The sequence below is a fragment of the Macaca fascicularis genome, chromosome 16, assembly GCF_037993035.2.
Source record: "Macaca fascicularis isolate 582-1 chromosome 16, T2T-MFA8v1.1".
In the NCBI taxonomy this organism is placed as follows: domain Eukaryota; kingdom Metazoa; phylum Chordata; class Mammalia; order Primates; family Cercopithecidae; genus Macaca; species Macaca fascicularis.
The window spans coordinates 86,490,578-86,505,399 of NC_088390.1; the positions used below are offsets into that span (position 1 = coordinate 86,490,578).

Genomic DNA, 14,822 nt, shown 5'->3' on the forward strand with positions numbered 1-14,822 from the left:
TCACAGACCTCGGAGCTCTCCTCGAGAGAGGAGCGTGGAAGGTTACCATCCCCGCCAAGCCAGGGCACTCAGGTGGAAGCACTGGCACGGGAAGAGCCAGGGTCCTGCCAGGCGGGCTCCTGGTGCTGTCCCCACATCACCTCCAGTTGGGCTTAGAAAACCATTCCGCCAGGACTCCCCAACGCTTCTGAGGCCCAAGGGGCTGCCAAAGCGCCAGGGTGCCTGGAATGAGGGAGGCGGGCATCCTTCCTGGACCACTCTCCACCCACATGGCCACCTGCCGAGACATCCCGGGTCCCGCCTGGCCTTGGGTCAGGGATCCATGCTGGTCAGGCCTGCAGCAAGGCCCCCATGGGAAATGCTGCCCAGACACATCGCGTGCCCTTCTGGGAGGTCCTGCTGCCTCTCGCCCTGCCCTTGGGTTGCCCAAGCCCATCTTTTGGTGAGTAGCGAGTCCTAAAAGACCCTGTGGAGCTGTCAGCTGAATATCGGTGTCCCAAGGCAAGAGGTGCCGAAACACCATGCTGTGAGATGGGATCGCCCATGGAAAGGGCAAAGAGAGGGGCTCACATGCCCATGCCCTGGGGCAGTCGGGGCACACCGTGGGGACAGCAGGAGGAGACAGAGAAGCCCTGTGAGGAGTGGCCAGCGGATGAACCAACTGTGGCCTCTCGTGCCCTCCACTCATCTTCACATCAAGAAGGGCTGTGGTTTTCTGCCCCTACCCCTGAGCTTGGCTGGGGCGGGGCAGGGGTCTAAGGGCCCCGCTCTCCTGGAGACTCACAGTGTCTGAGCATCAACCAGGTCCCCAGGCTCCACAGATCTGCGCGTGTCCTGGGGGAGGGAGCCTGGCCCTCCCACACACCCCGCCCACACCTGCTGGCTGTCCCCACAGGCGGGTCCTCTCGGTTCCCTCGGAGGACCAGGCTTTGGGAGCTTAGCCGCCGAGAAGAGACCCCTCTCCTCTCCTCTGTCCTGGCAGGGGTGAGATTCAGGCAGGAGCACTGGGAAGGACAAGAGGGAGGGGATGAAGGGAGCTACAGGGAGAGACAAACCCCGGCTCACCTCTCAGACGCCGCTGCCTGCAGCCGAGGACCCAGACCCTCCCGGGGTCTCTCCCCAAGTCTCTGTTCTCTGCCATAGGCAAGATTGAGCAGGAGAAGAAGGAGCAGAAGGAGATCGAGCACCACATGAAGGACCTGGACAACGACCTGAAGAAGCTCAACGTGCTGATGAATAAAAACCGGTGCAGCTCGGAGGAGCTGGAGCAGAACAACCGGGTGACGGAGAATGAATTCGTGCGCTCACTGAAGGTCAGGCCGCGTCCACACGGTCCCGGGGCTCGGGACGATGGAGGGCGGGGGGACTCGGGGGCACGGTCCCTACGGGGGGTGCTCTGCACCAGGACGTAACTTCCACACCCGTTCAAGATACTTGTAGGGGGATTAGAAATCCAGCCTTCAGCCCTGCCCTCGGTGCTGGGACAGAGGGCACCAGCCCCGGCACCCACAATCCCGCCCTCGGTGCTGGGACGGAGGGCACCAGCCCTGGCACCCACAATCCCATGGCCCTCCCATAGCTGTCCCGCCCCGCCCCTGTGCAGGACGCTGAGAGGGAGACCATCAAGATGCAGGACAAGCTGAACCAGCTCAGCGAGGAGAAGGGGACCCTCCTCAATCAACTGGTGGAAGCAGAGTGAGTCGCAGTCTCCAGCCACACATGGGTCATGAAGGTCACTGCACCTGCAGGCCTCTGTCCGTTGAAGACCATGTACGAGGCCGGGTGTGGCAGCTCCCACCTATATCTCAGTGCTTTGGGGTGTGTGTGTGTGTGTGTGTTTTGTTTTGTTTTGTTTTGTTTTTTCTTTTGGAGACAGTCTTGCTCTATCCCACAGGCTGGAGTGCAGTGGTGTGATCTCAGCTCACTGCAACCTCTGCCTCCCGGCTTCAAGTGATTCTCCTGCCTCAACCTCCTGAGTAGCTGAGATTACAGGTGCACGCCACCATGCCTGACTAATTTTTATATTTTTAATAGAGACGGGTTTCACCACGTTTGCCAGGCTGGTCTTGAACTCCTGACCTCAGGTGATCCGCACGCCTCAGCCTCCCAAAGTGCTGGAATTACATGCGTGAGCCACCGTGCCCGGCGATCCCAGTGCTTTGGGATGCCAAGGCAGGAGGCTCCTTTGAGGCCAGAAGTTTGAGACAAGACTGGGCAACACAGTGAGACCCCATATCTACAGAAATGTTTTAAATTGGCCGGGCATGGTGGTGCACGCCTGTAGTCCCAACTACTCGGGAGGCTGAAGTGGGAGGATCACTTGAGCCCAGGAAGTCAAGGCTGCTAGGATTGCACCACCGCACTCCAGCCTGGGCAACAGAGCGAGACCCTGTCTTTAAAAGAAGAAAAAGACCACCTGGGCATGGGTCTGGAACCCACCCTAGTGGATCCCAGATTCCCCACAGAGCTCTGCCTGCCACCCTTGGCAGCAGCTCTTGAGCCAAATGAGTTACTGCTGGAAATTGAATGGCTTTCTTTGCTATAAAGATTTTAAATATCCATTATTTTATGGTGTCTGATTATTAAAGTACCACACAGCTAGCTCTAAACATTTTAAATTATACAATGCGTGCAACGTAGCCAGGGAAAATTGCATATAATTCCAACGCTCTTCACTTCCCAGAAAACCAATGTCTAGCTATATTCCTTTCTTGTTTTTCTCTGTTTTTTACACACATGGGGTTGTTTCAGAAGTTCCCCTTTGAAGCACTTTAGTATTTTCGTGGCCATCTTTCCTGGTCACACACGTGGGCCCACATCTCCCTGTGGAAAGGGTGCGGAGCAGGCGTGGTGTGGAGGCATCATCCTTTTCTCAGTGTGCTCTGGAAGGGATGAATAGCACAGGGATTGCCTGTTCCTTGCGGTTTGATAGAATCCAGGCAAAAAACCACCAGGGACCAATGCTTTGGGGGGCTTGTATCTTTGGTGACATTTAAATAGCTTTTAGACTATTGGTGTATTCAGGCCTTTTACTTCTCCTTAAGTCAGCTTCTATCAATTATACTGACTTTCTCAGCTCCTACAGTTATATATCCCTGTTCTCTCTCTCTCTCTTTCTTCCCTACCCCCATCTCCCTCTCTCCCCCTATATGCCAGAGGCTGGTAAACGTTTGCATAAGGAGCCCAACAGTGAACGTTTCAGGCTTTGAGAGCTTCACGCTTTCTGTCGCAGCTGCTTGGCTCTGCCATGGCAGCTGAGAGCCTTGTAAAGCCTTAGAGCTCACCGAAGCATCAGAAGAAAACTCCTAATTTCTTACACTGCCTCTCCTACCTCTCAAGACACCAGATTATGCTTTGGGAGAAAAAAATCCAACTGGCAAAAGAGATGCGTTCTTCAGTGGATTCCGAGATCGGCCAGACGGAGATCCGGGCCATGAAGGGCGAGATCCACAGGATGAAGGTGAGGGGAGGAGAGCCGCGTGGCAGGGCCTGCTGGGTGCCAGCCCTTGGGCTCCAGAGACCTGGCCACACCAAGGCCCTCGGCTGCCCCGGGGCTCCGGTGGGAACCACGTTGGCCACAGTGGCTGGTGGCAGCGGGTGAGATTTCCGGGGAGCGACCCACTCTAGCAGAGTGACCTGCACTCCAACGGAGCACTGGCAAAGTGCACGTCCCCCTTGACCCAGCTTTCACGGCATCTTGTTCTTGCTGTGCAGAAATACTGTGGACAATACCACGCACACACAAGCGTGTGCGTGTCATTTCGCAAAACACTGTTTTATTCCTACTCCATGTAATCACAGCACTCTGGTATTTTTAAATGCCAGCTGTAACCCTCAAATTTCGTGACCCTCTAATGTATCCCACTGGGAGACAGAGTCTCACACCACAGAAAGGCTCAGTGAGCACCCCCGTCTCATCCCTCACAGCCACATTTTCTCTTCACGGTCACAATTAGATTTCATTGCCTTTAAAAGCCTGGTAATTAAATTGCAAGTGATAATCAAGCTAAAGGTTCAGGGCCTTAAGGATAACAATAAGAGCAGTTCATAACATTAATGGGTCTCATTTTCACAATGCCATGCTAAATAAAAATTCCTCTGCTGAGTTATTTTCCAGATCAAGTGCATATGCTAATGAGACGTTGTGTTTAAAAATACCCAATTTAATTGACTTTTCACATTACAGAAGCCACGTGTGTTGGCTGGAGCAAGCCAAGTTCTCCCCCACAGAGTGGGGGGCAAAGAGAAGGTCTGGGCTGTTCCTCCCTGTCCCTCCTTTCCCAGCTCCCCTTCCTCAGCCAGGGCGACCGTGTCAGCCACTGCAGGGAAAAGGCCTCTCACCTTCTCAGATCTCACACAAATGCACAGGCAGGGCTTGCCTTGGCCCTACATGGATACTAACCCATTCTGTAACACTTATAATATATATTATGGATATTTCACAATTTACAGATCCAGTCCCACGTTGGTGAAAATTCAGGTTGTTTCCAATTTGTCGTTGGCGTTATTGTTTTGTGCTAGACACAATGTGTGTTAGGGTTCTCCAAAGAAACAGAACCAGTAGACTACACAGAGAGAGAGAGAGAGAGACAGACAGACAGACAGACAGAGATTTATTATGAGAATTGGCTCTTATGATTATGGGGGCCGAGAAGTCCTAGGATTGGACATCTAATCTGCAGACCCAGGAGAGCCCCTGATTCAGTCAAGTCTAAGGGCTGAGAAGGAAGCAATGGTGTCATCCCAGCCTGGTGTTCCCCTACACCCGCCCCACCCCGCCCCACCACCTTCTTCTGCCTTTTTGTTCTACTGAGGCCCTCAACAGACGGTGATGTCACCCACCCTGACGAGGGGGATCTTTACTCTGTCCACTGGTTCAAATGCCCATCACTTCCAGGGACACCCTCACAGACCCACTCAAAACAGAAATCATGTTTTCTCAGCTATCCAGGCATTCCTTAGCCCAGTCAGGTTAACATAAAATCAGCCATCGCGGAGCATTATGATCACATTCTTCCTTACTGGTTCTTTTTTTTTCTTTTCGTCTTCTAGACTAGGTTCCCAAAGGTGAGATTCCTAAGTCAAAGGGTGTATAAATTCTGACTGTAACAGCCTGACATTTTACTTGTCTAAAAAGCACATGGCGGCTGTCATAGCCGTACCTTCTCCTCAGTTCTGGTGTGATTTATCTTTTTTTTTTTTTTTTTTTTTTTTTTTTTTTTGAGGTTTTTCAGTTGAGTGGAAGCTCACAGATTACAGTATTCAGCCCTATGAGGATTTTCTGGGTTATTTTGTTTTGTCTGTTTGTTTGTTTTTTGTTTTGTTTTTGAGACAGACTCTCTGTCGCTCAGACTGAAGTGGTGTGATCTTGGCTCGCGGCAACCTCTGCCTCCCAGGTTCAAGCAATTCTCCTGCCTCAGCTGCCTGAGTAGCTGGGATTACAGGTGTGTGCCACCATGCCTGGCTAATTTTTTGTATTTTCAGTAGAGACGGGGTTTTGCCATTTTGCCCAGGCTGGTCTCAAACTTCTGAGCTCAGGCAATCCACCTGCCTTGGCCTCCCAAAGTGCTGGGATTGCAGGAGTGAGCCACTGTGCCCAGCCAGCCCTACAAGTTTTGATAGAGACGTACAATCATGTAGCCATTGCCACATCATGATATATTTCCTCATCCTCGAATTCCCTCATGCCTTCTGTAGTCAGCTCACCGCACACCCCAGCCACCATGACAGCCACCAATCTGTCTCCATGCCTGTCGTTTTGGCTTTTGCAGAATGTCACATAAATGGGTCAAACAGGGTGAGACATGTTGAGCCTGATTTTCCTTCCTTAGCCTCATGCATTTGAGATTCTTCTGTATGGTGAAGTCCAATTACACCGTCTGTTCTCTTCTTTTAGAGACAGGGTTTCGCTCTATCACCTAGGCTGGAGTGCAGCGGTGTAATCATGGCTCACTGCATCCTTGACCTCGTGGGCTCAAAGGATCCTCCTGCCTGGGCCTCCCAAAGTGCTGGGATTATGGGTGTGCACCACGGCACCCACCCCTCAGTCTGTTCTTCCATGAATCGTTTCAGTAGCTTATCTAAGGAGCCTTTGCCTAGCTGAAGGTCCCAAAGAGCTTCTCTTCTATTTTCTTCCAGAAGCTTCCTGCTTTTAGGTTTTACATTTAGGTCTATAATGTATTTTGAGTTAATTTTTGTGTATGGTACAAGCTGTGGATTGGGGTTAATTTTTTTTTGCATTTGGATGTCCACTTGAGTCAGCCTTGCTTGCTTACTGAAAAGACTGCCCTTCCTCCACTGAACTACCTCCCAGGCCTTGTTGAAATCAGCTGACACATTTGTGTGAGTTCGTTTCTGGGCTGTTTTGTTTTACTGATTCATGTTTCTGTCCTTCACCAATGCCCTACTGTCTTGATTTCTGTAACTCTGTACTTATGAAATTCCTCTGACTTCCTTTTTCTTTTAAAGACAGAGTCTTGCTCTGTTGTCCAGACTGGAGTGCAGTGGTGCTCACATCTCAGCTCGCTGCAACTTCCGCCTCCCAGGTTCAAGCGATTCCCCTGCCTCAGCCTCCCGAGTAGCTGGGACTACAGGCATGAGCCACCACACCCAGCTAATTGTTTGTATTTTCAATAGAGATGGGGTTTCACCGTGTTGGCCAGGCTGGTCTTGAACTCCTGATCTCAGATGCTCCACCTGCCTCGGTCTCCCAAAGTGCTGGGATTACAGGCTTGAGCCACCGCACCTGGCCTGTTTTCTTATTTCTTAACATTTTTTAGGAGTTCCTCATATATTGGGTAATTAACCCCTGTCTTCAATACCTATGAAAATAGTGTCTCTGGCCTGTCATTGCCTTTGCCCTCTGTTTAGGGGCTCTTTCGCCCCACAGACTTTTTAGTGTGTCTTCATGGCTCCAAGTCACTTTATGGTACATGTAAACCTGAGCGAGCTTGGTCTCCCTTCACCCTGCTGATCTTCGGGATTCTTGCCTGTTTTTTCTTTTACATCAACTTTAGGCTTAACTTTGATAAGATAAAATGTCCTTATTTTAAACACAGAGTTTGGGCTGGGCGCGGTGGCTCACGCCTGTAATCCTAGCACTTTGGGAGGCCGAGGCAGGTGGATCACTTGAGGTCAGTTCAAAACCAGCCTAGGCACCATGGTGAAACCCTGTCTCTACTGAAAAATACAAAAAAAAAAAAAAAAAAAAAAAAAAAGCTGGGTGTGGTGGCAGGTGCCTGTAATCCTAGCTACTTAGGAGGCTGAGGCAGGAGAACTGCTTGAACCTGGGAGGTGGAAGTTGTGGTTAAAACAAGATCGTGCCACCGCACTCCAGCCTGGGCAACAGAGGGAGACTCCATCTAAAAAAAAAAATTTTTTTTTTTTTTTTTTAAAAGGCTGGGTGCAGTGGCTTATGCCTGTAATCCCAGCTTTGGGAGGCCAAGGTGGGGAGATCACGAGGTCAAGAGATCAAGACCGTCCTGGCCAACATGGTGAAACCCCATCTCTACTAAAAATACAAAAATTAGCCAGGCGTGGTGGCAGGCACCTGTAATCCCAGCTACTCAGGAGGCTGAGGCAGAAGAATCACGTGAACCCAGGAGGCAGAGGTTGCAGTGAGCCAAGCCGCTCCACTACTCTCCAGCCTGGTGACAGAGCAAGACTCTGTCTCAAAAATATTAAAAAATTCACGCCTGTAATCCCAGCACTTTGGGAGGCCGAGGCGGGCGGATCACAAGGTCAGGAGATCGAGACCACGGTGAAACCCCGTACCTACTAAAAATACAAAAAATTAGCCGGGCGCGGTGGCGGGCGCCTGTAGTCCCAGCTACTCAGGAGGCTGAGGCAGGAGAATGGCGTAAACCCAGGAGGCGGAGCTTGCAGTGAGCCGAGATCGCGCCACTGCACTCCAGCCTGGGCGACAGAGCGAGACTCCGCCTCAAAAAACAAACAAACAAACAAACAAATATTAAAAAATTTAAAAAAAAAACGCAGTTTGGTGGGTTCTAACACACACACACATCTACGTAGCCACTGACACCATCAAGACATAGAATCTTTTTTTTTTTTTTGCTTGGTTGCTTTTAGTTCTCATGCCTCCTTGGTCGCCTCAGGTCTCGGCCATTTCTCCGCCTTGCATTGTCTGCCTGTGGATTCCGGGTTCCCACCCAGGGCTGCGGCCTCCATGTCCCTTGTTCCTCCTGGCGGCACAGGCATCACTGTTTCCCCGCCGATCCCCGTACATGTCACCTGAGGATGAGCGAGGCCAGCGCCCCGGCCGCTCGCTCTCTGAGGCTGCAGCTCGGGCCTGCCCCAGCCCCAGCCCCTCTGTCCTGTCTCCCAGGTCAGGCTTGGGCAGCTGCTGAAGCAGCAGGAGAAAATGATCCGCGCCATGGAGCTGGCGGTTGCCCGCAGAGAGACCGTCACCACCCAGGCCGAGGGGCAGCGCAAGATGGACAGGAAGGCGCTCACCCGCACCGAGTTCCACCACAAGCAGCTTGAGCTGCGCCGGAAAATCAGGGATGTTCGCAAGGTAGGGAGCAGCGGAAAGGAAGCTGGGCGCCTGCTTCTCCCTCTGGGACTCAAGGAACACTCCAGGAAGGCGTCCTGCTGGGTCCGGGGTGAGGATGCAGAGGCTGTCAGAGGGGGTGTGCTCAGCCCTGCTAACCTGCTGCTGGGTGCCGGGTCTGGGGTGAGGATGCAGAGAGGCCGTCCCCAGTTCTGCTAACCTGCTGCTGGGTGCCAGGTCTGGGGTGAGGACCCAGAGGCTGTTAGAGGGGCTGTGCTCAGCACTGCTAACCTGCTGCTGCCATGGGCCTGTCTCTGGGAGTTTGCAGAATGCCCACACCGGACAGAGATGCTCACAGCCAAGGACGGCCATGTTTCATTCAGCCCCTCCCTGTATATCAGAGGTGGCACTGGGGAGGTAGAGAGTTCTGGGGAAGAGGCTGGCTCATGCTGGGGAGCCTGAGTGGGCACCGGGGACCAGCTAATGGGAGCGTGGCGGGCTCCCCAAGAGCCTGCATCCCGGTACACCAGGCCATGTCCACTGGGCCTGCGCTGGGAGGGCCCAGCTGCTGCTGTCCGGTGCTGACTACCTCAGCTGTCGCCAGCCAGGGGCCCTGCACTCACACTTCCCAGGTTGGCTCCATGGCCCCACTGACCCACTGTGTGACCTCAGAGCTTGTGGGCCTTGCCAGACCTGCAGGGCCTCGTCTGCTGGGGGGTGGGGGGCAGAGTTAAATGTGACGGCAACCACAGCCATGGGTGGGTAGGTGGCCTTGGGGACAGCTGACAGCATGGCTTGGAGCCACGCTGGACCATTCCTGACTGGGGCATACAGTCTGACCTCCCAGAGCCTTAGTTTACTGACCTGTGAAATGGGTGCCTACCACTCAGAGTCACCCAGAGGGTTCCCTGGAGAGTGCTGAAATCACCCCTGTAGGGAAAGGCTAGCCGAAAACGACAGACATGCCTGGGCTGCTCATTTGGAAGTAACTGGAAGTTTCTGGAGAGAGGCGGAAGAGCGGCCTCTTCTCAGTCCTTGTCCGCCACATTGGCCATTCCTGATGTCCATCCCTCCCTCAGCTTCCTAGCCCAGCCCCTGACCACTCCTTGCTGCCCTGGGCACCACCTCAGTCCCTTGCCAGGACCCCCATGCCCACCCCTCACCCCCGTCTGCTCCATGCAACACTCAAGTCCTCTAGTCCCAGGCCCTGCACCTCACACGACGCCATCACTGACGCACAAACAGGTTCTTGTCCTCACCCCTGCCATCCCCCCCCGCAAAGACCTTGCATGTCCCCAGCCAGCCCTGAGAGTCACTGTGTCTCCTCCATCATCCTCTGGACCATGTCAGCTGCCAAACGCTGCTGCCGGGCTTTCCTTTCTCTTAATTGTGCTGCTTTCCCGGAAGGCGGAATGAACACCACACAGATGGCGCCAGCCTTGCCTCCCCCTCAGCAGAGGCCCCCACCCTCCTCTTTCCCAGTCTCCCCAGCCCGCCTCTCGGCCCTTACAGCCTCAGCCCTGCCCTTGGCACACGGCTGCTGAACTGTGCCGGTCCCCTGCCCGGGGACAGACCCACTGCATGGGGAGCCCCAGAACCGCTCAGGCCCCCATATCTCGGCCACACCCGCCTTAAGGGAGCAGTGTGCAGCGTGGGCCGGCTGGGCCTGGCATCTCCCAGGCCTCACCTCTCCAGCCCACCCATTCCTGAAGGCGGCAGCTCCCATTCCTCTTTGTGAGCCTCCTCAGATGGAATGTGTAGAAGGTGCCTGGCAGGTCCTCCCAGCCTGACTCTTCCCTATCTGCCAAGTAGCCGGGCTGCAGGGGCCCAGCGTGGTCCTGTGACTCTCCTAGGCCACTGAGGAGTGCACCAAAACCATCCTGGAACTGGAAGAAACCCAAAGAAATGTGAGCAGCTCCCTCCTAGAGAAGCAGGAAAAGTTGTCGGTGATACAGGCAGACTTCGACACACTTGAGGCCGACCTCACCCGGCTTGGGGCTCTCAAACGACAGGTAAACATGTCCCAGGAGGTCACTGGGGATGAAGGCCATGGAACGTGCCACTCGCACAGGGGTCCTGCCTCCCCTAAGTTCTGTCCTCTCTTGATCCCAGGCCAGTGATAGCACCACCGGCTGCTCACATGTTTGTGGTTTTGTGATTTGTTCAATTGACAAATGTTGATGGAGTATCTGTTACGGGCTGGGCTCACGTTCAGTGTGCGAGGGTTGCAAAATAGAACACAAAAGACAAACATCCCTGCCCTCCTAGAGGTTACCTCCTGGGGCAGGAGGACAGATGATGAGCGAAATAATTTTAAAAGATACAGTGGGCCGGGCGCGGTGGCTCAAGCCTGTAATCCCAGCACTTTGGGAGGCCGAGGCGGGCAGATCACGAGGTCAGGAGATCGATACCATCCTGGCTAACATGTTGAAACCCCATCTCTACTAAAAAAAAAAAAAACAAAAAAAAAACACACACAAAAAACTAGCCAGGCGAGGTGGCGGGCGCCTGTAGTCCTAGCTACTCGGGAGGCTGAGGCAGGAGAATGGCGTGAACCCGGGAGGCGGAGCTTGCAGTGAGCTAAGATCATGCCACTGCACTCCAGCCTGGGCGACAGAGCGAGACTCTGTCTCAAAAAAAAAAAAAAAAATACAGTGTATTTGCATGATGGTACACGCCTGTGGTCCCAGCTACTCAGGAGGCTGAGGTGGGAGGATCGCTTGAGTCTGGGAGGTCGAGACTGCAGTGAGCCAAGGTTGTATCACTGCACTCCAACCTGGGTGACAGAGGGAGATCCTGTCTCAAAAAAAAAAAAAAAAAAAGAAAGAAGAAAAAGAAAAAAGGAAATGGTGTGTTAGGTGGTGGTAAATGCTTTGGAGGAAAATAAACCAGAGAAAGAAGCGTCAGGGGCATTGGGGTGAACTGAGGGATTGACAGTTTGAGTTAGGGTGATGTGGGGAAGCCCCGCGGAGCAGACACTAGAGTCCAGACCTGAAGGAGGGGACGGCCCACAAAACCACCCCAGGCAGATGGGACAGCCCAGCCAAGGCAGGAGCCTGAGACTGCACAAGGGCTACCAGAGGCCAGTGGGGCAGGCTGGGGAGGTTAGGGTATGTAAGACCCAGGCAGAGGGCCGGCCCAGACCGTGTGTGGCCTTGGGGAGAGCACCATCATGACTTTGGACTTTTCTCTTGGGGAGGTGGGCACACAGAGGAGGGCGTCGGGGCTGAGAGGTGACTTGGACTTTAGCGGGCTCCCCCAGCTCTGATGTTGCATGTGGATGAAGTGTGGATGCAGGGGGGCGTCTGCAGCTATTGCAGTGCTTCAGGGTGGCCCCTGTGGGGCTGGCGAGAAGCCATCAGACTCTGCATATGTGTGGTGCCAACATTGCCCGGTGGGATTCCTGCTGGGTTGGCTGTGGTGTGAGCAGAGACTGGGGTGGAGAATGGCTCCAAGGTTCTGGCCTGGCCAACTGAGATGATGAGGGGAGCATGTGTGGCACTTGACCTGACACATGGCACATGTCAAGAAGGTTGCCTAAGCTGGGCACAGTGGCTCACGCCTGTAATCCCAGCACTTTGGGAGGCCGCAGAAGGTGGATCACTTGAGGTCAGGAGTTTGAGACCAGCCTGGCCAACATGGTGAAACCCTATCTCGACTAAAAATACAAAAATTAGCCAGGCATGGTGGCAGGTGCCTGTAATCTCAGCTACCCAGGCGTGGTAGCAGGTGCCTGTAATTCCAGCTAGTTGGGAGGCTGAGGCAGGTGAATCGCTTGAAGCCAGGAGCCAGAGGTTTCAGTGTGCCGAGATTGTGCCATTGCACTCCAGCCTAGGTGACAGAGCGAGACTGCCTCAAAAAAAAAAAAAAAAAAAGGATACCGGCTGGTCTCAGTGGCTCACACCTGTAATCCCAGCACTTTGGGAGGCTGAGGAAGGCAGATCATGAAGTCAGGAGATCGAGACCATCCTGGCTAACATAGTGAAACCCCGTCTCTACTAAAAAATAGAAAATATTAGCCGGTGGCGGGCGCCTGTAGTCCCAGCTACTCGGGAGGCTGAGGCAGGAGAATGGCGTGAACCTGGGAGGCGGAGCTTGCAGTGAGCCGAGATTGCACCACTGCACTCCAGCCTGGGCAACAGAGCAAGACTCTGTCTCAAAAAAATAAAAAATGAAAAAAAAAAATAATGCCTCCTAGATGGCAATGATGGATGACCCATAAAGGCACAGACCCAGTGCCTCTCAGTCTCTTCCCTGAGATCCAGGGGTGCAACACCTTCATGCCGTCCCTTTTCAGGCGTAGGTCTCACCTCCTTTTCGGCATTTCCTGGAGTCTGAGTTTGTGGGGGGCCAGCAGGTGTCTTTCTTCCGGTTTGTATAGTCCTATATGGAGTCTCTTTTCCTACCCAGAACCTTTCAGAGATTGTGGCCCTGCAGACGCGCCTTAAGCACCTGCAGGCCGTGAAGGAGGGGCGCTACGTGTTCCTGTTCCGCTCCAAGCAGTCCCTAGTGCTGGAGCGCCAGCGCCTGGACAAGCGGCTGGGTCTCATCGCCACCATCCTGGACCGCGTGCAAGATGAGTACCCCCAGTTCCAGGAGGCCCTGCACAAAATCAGCCAGACGATCGCCAACAAGCTCGAGTCACCGGGGCCCTCCTAGGGAGCAGCTTGGACCCCGCCTTGCAAGGCCTCCAGGAAGAGATCCGGAATTGTGTTTATTATGAGGGACTTGGAACCTTTTGTGTTCCTAAAAACCACAGGTACCCTCAGAAGGGCATCGTTTAAGAGAAATAAGCCAGCCCCACCCGTAGGAATCTTTTTAGCCACTCAGCAGTTTAATAAACCAAGTAAAATTCTAGCATTTCCCATGGCATCCCAGTAAGCCTCCCATTGCAAAGACAGAGCCTGTGACTGCAAACCCACACTCCCACACTGGGCTTACTCGTCCAGGTAACACTTTGCTTTGCAGCACTCCCAAATCTGCACGTGCCTCTCACAACACAGCACTGGCACCGGTCTGCAAGCTGCTAGGCTGAGCAGTTAAGGCGGCTCCAGCCAGCCTGGCCTGGGAGACTGCTGCTCCCCAGCACTTCCCTCTACTAGGTGCATCTGAAAACCCATAAACCACCTTCTTTTCCAGATTTTCCCACCCCACCCCTTAGAAAGCTCAGGTCCCTTTTCCTGCCCCCACGTCCCCATTTGAGTTAAATTCAGATCCACAACTTGCAGGAGAAAGTCAGTGGCCCCAGACACACCTAACAGGGTAAGCACTGAAATAAGAGCCCGCTGGGGCATCCACACCAAGGGACTATGCCCCAGTCTGCCCACCTATCTCTTCTCCATCATTAACCAGCGCTCTTTCTCCCTGGACTTCCAAGTACCAATGACCTTGGGGCTTCTTTGCAGTTTAAAGGGAAAATGCTCTACAAAATAATTTCTCTTTCAAACGTATCAGTAGAAGAATAAAATCTTTTTTTCTGATTATCTAAGCCTTTCTGAGTAACGCTTACTTATTCTAAAACATTGTAGAAATACAGAAACCACAACAGAGGTGGAATGGGGGGCCTTTTTTTTTTTTTTTTTTTTTAACAGAGTCTCGCTCTGTCTCCCAGGCTGGAGTGCAGTGGCGCGATCTCGACTCACTGCAAGCTGGAAGCGGGGCTTTTAGTACCCCTATGCCGCTAGCCAGGGACACCACCTCCGTGTTTTGGTGTGGCTCCTTTTGTATTTTTCTGCACATACATTTTATTAGGCAAGTTAAGGTTATAGCGTGTGTTTTTTGTATCTCACACCTAAAAATGTGTTCCTCTTAATGTAAGCATTTTCTCATTTTATGAAAAAATTCCCCCTGTGTCAGTTTTATGGGTTATCACAATGTTTTGATTATTTCTTTCTGGAATCAGTGTGAGTTATGGAGCACACTTAAGGACTTTCCAAATGTTGGCTGTTTCTAACTTGGCGCCGAGCGCCTTTGGCCTCCTTTCCGACGACGCCCTCGGGACGTGTTGGCGGGACGGGCGCAAGACGCGGCTGGGCCAGCCCCTTACAAAGCCCTACGAGCTGCTGGGACCCAGACTGGGGCAGTGGGGACCACGCCCCATCTCCGACCCCACGGGGACCGGGGACCGGGCCGGGACTGCGCCAGCGGGGGCCTCGCCCCATCTCTGACCCAAGAGGAACTGGCAGCGGGCAGCAAACGTAGGCCTCTCCCCGCGGGACGCCGAACGCGCAGCCAGACGCGGTCCCCGGGCGCCCTCCGAGAGCGAACACGCGCCCAGGCCCGCTCTGCCCGAGCCGTCACTTGGGGGCGGCGC

General features: G+C 53.6%; 1 protein-coding gene across 5 annotated transcripts in view; it reads left to right on the top strand.

Moving 5' to 3' along the window:
* The window catches only part of CCDC40 (coiled-coil domain 40 molecular ruler complex subunit), a 61,824-nt gene extending 47,827 nt beyond the window's left edge, over nt 1-13,997 (top strand). For 3 of the 5 annotated variants that reach the window (XR_012426306.1, XM_005585188.5, XM_074020806.1), the window contains 6 exons: nt 1,144-1,313; nt 1,604-1,695; nt 3,340-3,460; nt 8,345-8,533; nt 10,363-10,521; nt 12,920-13,997. Coding sequence is in view for 2 of the 5 variants with exons in the window: in XM_005585188.5 (XP_005585245.3) it covers nt 1,144-1,313; nt 1,604-1,695; nt 3,340-3,460; nt 8,345-8,533; nt 10,363-10,521; nt 12,920-13,168 (980 nt within the window). In the remaining 3 variants the exon portion in view is untranslated. Of the gene's footprint in view, nt 1-1,143; nt 1,314-1,603; nt 1,696-3,156; nt 3,461-8,344; nt 8,534-10,362; nt 10,522-12,919 lie in introns of all 5 variants that reach the window. The other 2 variants (XR_012426305.1, XR_012426304.1) reach the window with 2 other exon arrangements.
* The last annotated feature ends 825 nt before the right edge of the window (nt 13,998-14,822 follow it).